This window comes from Frankliniella occidentalis, unplaced genomic scaffold (assembly GCF_000697945.3).
Source record: "Frankliniella occidentalis isolate FOCC.00 unplaced genomic scaffold, Focc_3.1 Scaffold11, whole genome shotgun sequence".
Taxonomy (NCBI): Eukaryota; Metazoa; Arthropoda; class Insecta; order Thysanoptera; family Thripidae; genus Frankliniella; species Frankliniella occidentalis.
In genome coordinates this window covers 3,466,155-3,470,175 of record NW_026267141.1, presented here as the reverse complement: position 1 = coordinate 3,470,175, position 4,021 = coordinate 3,466,155, and the positions used below count along the sequence as shown (strand labels likewise).

Genomic DNA, 4,021 nt, shown 5'->3' with positions numbered 1-4,021 from the left:
TTATAACTGGTTTTTAACTTTGATTGAATTTTATTTTACTATTTGAAGAGATTTCCAAATGTAGTACTTATATTACAAATAAATGTGGTAATTTCTAAAAACACGCCGCCATTAGTTGCCCCTCAGATTTGCCATGTGTAAATATAGTAAGCATATCGAGTGCCTCCCCCCAACAATTTGGCACAAGGACGAATTCCCCCTAACAGTAGCAGGATTGCAAAACCTTAGAGAAAGCAACGATATAGTGTAATTATTAATATTTCCCACGGGAAAATTGCCTGTGCACTACATGGCTTCCAGGCCAAATCGCAGCACAATGTTGCAAAATTATCACACATTACAGGAGGCAACGATTTTTGAAATTGTCAGACTATATTTCATGTTCTCCACCTTGGCACAAGGATGAATTGCCCCCCACAGTAGCATAATTATCCCACATTGAAGGAGGCAACCGCTTTTTTTATCGATTAGAATAGTCACAAAGCAACTGTAATTGGATTGTTCCACCTCAGCAAAAGAACAAATCTTCGCCCCGTTTGCCACCAAACCACCATTTTTTTTTGTGGTCGTCTTGCAACAACAAGCATTGTTTTCACATGAAACGTTGACGATGTACTCACCTATGTCTTGTTATTGATGATTCTAGACGACAAACGGTTTCTTTCCACTAAACGTTGCTATTGAACTCCTCTACGTTTTGTTATGCTACACCAGCAGACGACAAAGGGTGAGAGTAAACATAAACAACGGCGTTCTGCAAAGTTTCTCATACCGCGTATTCGCCCCACATTTTACCCCCACCCTCCTCACAACCCACCTTTATACGCACGTCATAGGGTACCCCCTAACCCCGACAAGGCCACTTTAAATACTCATTTCGCACCCTAAAATACGTTTGCGCAACCTATAAATATATGTACAAGAATCAGGGGACCTCCGCGAACAATAATCTGCAACAATAACCCACACTTCCACAGGGGGACCTCTTCTCCATATTTACCACCAAATCTAGACACTAAATTTTGGAAATTAACACTGTAATAACTAAAGTTCATTTCATTCTTATTTTAAGCGCATTTTAAGTTGTATAATAATACTACCGCTATATCTACATTTTTATCTTATGTTTACAGTCCTTCAAGAACTGCCACAAGAACAAACTGTACTAAAAATGTTCAAGTGACTGAAGCTCCGACCAGCCCTAGATTTTACACCTGGAAGTACAGCCAGTACAGCCGTGAAGTGTTTAAGGCTGAAGAACTGTAACATTAATCTGGTCTGACAGCTTTTGAGCTGTGGATGCTCCATGTCTAATTTCACAATGGAGCTACCATGGAGTTCATCCCAACATGAAATTAAATTCGAAATTAAGGAGGAAGTGATTGATCTTCATGATGAGATGGAGTACTCTTGTGATGATTCCTTGTGTGGAAGAGGAGGCGACGACAGCATCAGTAAAGTGAATAATCTTGAAATCAGCTATACCAAAGAGGTAATACTTTTTAATATCTATTAAGTTTAATTTCTCCTTATGTGGTACAGAGTAGAAAAAATTTGTGGATGTTATTTGTATCATTAGTCTGCTGCTATTGAAATGCATGTGCTAAATATTGTTACAGTCTTCTTCACACGAGGCTGAGCTGAAGGACATGCTCGATGATTCGTGCCATCCCGCTGTCATAGAGAACATAATGTCATCTTCCAGCAAGCGTAGAAAGCAGAGTCCTGCAGTTCAATGTTGTAATAGGTTAGTTACAACTAACGGCAAAAGATTCTATTATTGTAATTATTATTATTAGTATTATTATTAACTGACTGCATAACCCAGTCATGCAGTAGATTGTGCTCTTTTAAGTGCGTTGGCCCTACTTGGGTATCTTAAAGCAGTGCCTTTTACTTTTGTGCAGCACAGCCTCAGAATCTACTGGTCTACTGAAACCCACACCTTCCCAGCTGAGAGCTCTGTGGGAGCTGGACAATAAATGTGCTAATAAGTACATGGGAATGCCTCTGAGGCAGTGCTCTTCCACAGAGGCACCAGACCAGCCAGGTGAGCAGTATAATACAATTTATTTAACTTTTCGTTTAGTTAACTTCAATCTTTTCCACTTTCTTGAAACACATTTCTGAAAGGTGTTGCTTGCTGTTGCAGGTGCGGTTCCTCTACCTGTAGTAATAATGTCGATTCTTGAGCGACAGATCAAAGATATGTGGCGTAAACTAAGTACAGTACTGGAAATCTATCGTGATAATGATAACCCTGACCTTGGCTACCGCCTCCGAGTGAAACCTGACTTGCCGATCAAGTTAGTTTTCAAGCCTGCAGATCAGATAATGTTTGGATGGAAGGCCGTCTTCTCAGACATTGGTCCATCATCACACCTGTACCTGCGCAGTAACCTCAAAGAGCATAATCAGTACCTGGGAGGACCTGTTTCCTATTGCAACTGGGTGCTGTCTAAAGACGCGACTATAACTGTCAGGCAGATCTCGCATGGGTCTGCCAGACATCTAGTTCGGGTAGAAAGCAAATCACTGTCTGCTGGATCTGAGCTACTGTGGGATTACGGGGAAAAAATCCAACCTGTGTTTTCCAATGAGGGTTGGTTTGTACCCAAGGTATGAATGCCATCTTTGGATGAAGTTACAGCTGAATATCATTTACAACTAGTCTAAATTCTTATTTTTTAATCTAAACCCTTAATTTTTTCAGTGCTGCTCCATATTGGCTTCCCTTCCCAAAAACGTCTGCATTGTTAAGAAGAATACATTGGAAGTGTTCCGTGAGCTCTGTGTCCTCTGTGGTAAACCATACAGGGCTGCTCGGAGGGACTGGACCACTCGCAAGTCTCAGAAAAAGGTACATTTTCTGAATGACCATGTCAACTTCCTCGGTACAGACTGGGATGGCCATGAGCTCTATGACCCTTCAGCTTACTCAGTTGATTACAAACGTGCGCTCATTGCAGCGGAACGTCTCAATAAGTTCATTCAAAGGTTGGAATCTGACTCTTGGCATGTAGTGCCAGCTTGTGTGGTGATTTCAATGGAGTAAGTATAGATTTAGGACTTTGCATGTTGTAAGCCTCATAAGTCTGAGTACGTTACAGAGATCACGATTAAAAAATTTGTTTGAGAAATAAATTTTGCTCTTTTTTCCAAGTGAGCGAGACAACCTTGACGCGGACTCTACAATGCAGTTATTTGTCGAGCGGTCAAAGTTTTTGAGAAGGCTTGGCTCAATAGTTGTTCGAGGTCATATGATTCCCTCTGTGGTCGAGCATTTGGACCCAATAAGACCATCTCCATGGCATGTAATCTTTACTCGTGATAACAAACCTAAGAGGACGTATTCACTTTCAAAAGAAGAGAAAGAGGCTTTGACCGCTGAAATTATAGATGCATCATTGCAAGATGTCATGATGGTTCTAAATATCAATGAAATGGAGAGTGATGAAACATCATAAAAAGATAGTGAAAGACATGTGAAATTACTTGAGCAATGAGCATGTTCAATAAAAATCCAAAGAACCATTCGCAGTATTTTTAATAACTTCCCTGCTCTTTCATAGAACTGAAATGGAAATATCTGGAGGAAAAGAACACTGAATTGATTTAATTTATCTCATTTAATGCAATTTAATTCATTTCATACACAACTTCATAAAGGGTTGCTTGATCATAGAGAGCTGGAGCGACCCATTTCTCGGGTCACGCAGTCAGGCCACTAGGAAAGGCTAGAATAAAATGCATCTACTTCATTTAATGCGTATATAAAACTGAGCTAGAATAAAATGCATATAAACAACAATTCATCAAGAGATGCTTTGCACCCACTGTTTTCGTTCCTTTACACTGACTCTTGACAACCCTTCAGCTATTCCTAGAGGGGTGAGATAAATTGACATCAGTATCTCGGAGTGGTGTGGCGTGTGGCCTGGCGTGCATTGCCCAGCACCACGGCCTCTACACCGTGCCCGTCACTCACACACCCGCCGCACGCACACACACACACACACAC

At 40.9% G+C, this 4,021-nt stretch overlaps 1 protein-coding gene across 3 annotated transcripts in view; it reads left to right on the top strand.

Moving 5' to 3' along the window:
• LOC113211305 (uncharacterized) overlaps positions 1-3,536 on the top strand; it is a 9,425-nt gene extending 5,889 nt beyond the window's left edge. The window contains exons 1-8 of one of the 3 annotated variants that reach the window (XM_026429638.2): positions 822-1,037; positions 1,134-1,492; positions 1,620-1,747; positions 1,908-2,050; positions 2,153-2,619; positions 2,714-2,860; positions 2,970-3,051; positions 3,164-3,312. In XM_026429638.2, the coding sequence (XP_026285423.1) occupies positions 1,307-1,492; positions 1,620-1,747; positions 1,908-2,050; positions 2,153-2,619; positions 2,714-2,860; positions 2,970-3,023 (1,125 nt within the window). In that variant the 5' untranslated portion in view covers positions 822-1,037; positions 1,134-1,306 and the 3' untranslated portion in view covers positions 3,024-3,051; positions 3,164-3,312. Of the gene's footprint in view, positions 1-821; positions 1,038-1,133; positions 1,493-1,619; positions 1,748-1,907; positions 2,051-2,152; positions 2,620-2,713; positions 3,052-3,163 lie in introns of those variants that run through there. The other 2 variants (XM_026429636.2, XM_026429637.2) reach the window with 2 other exon arrangements.
• Positions 3,537-4,021: the final 485 nt, after the last annotated feature.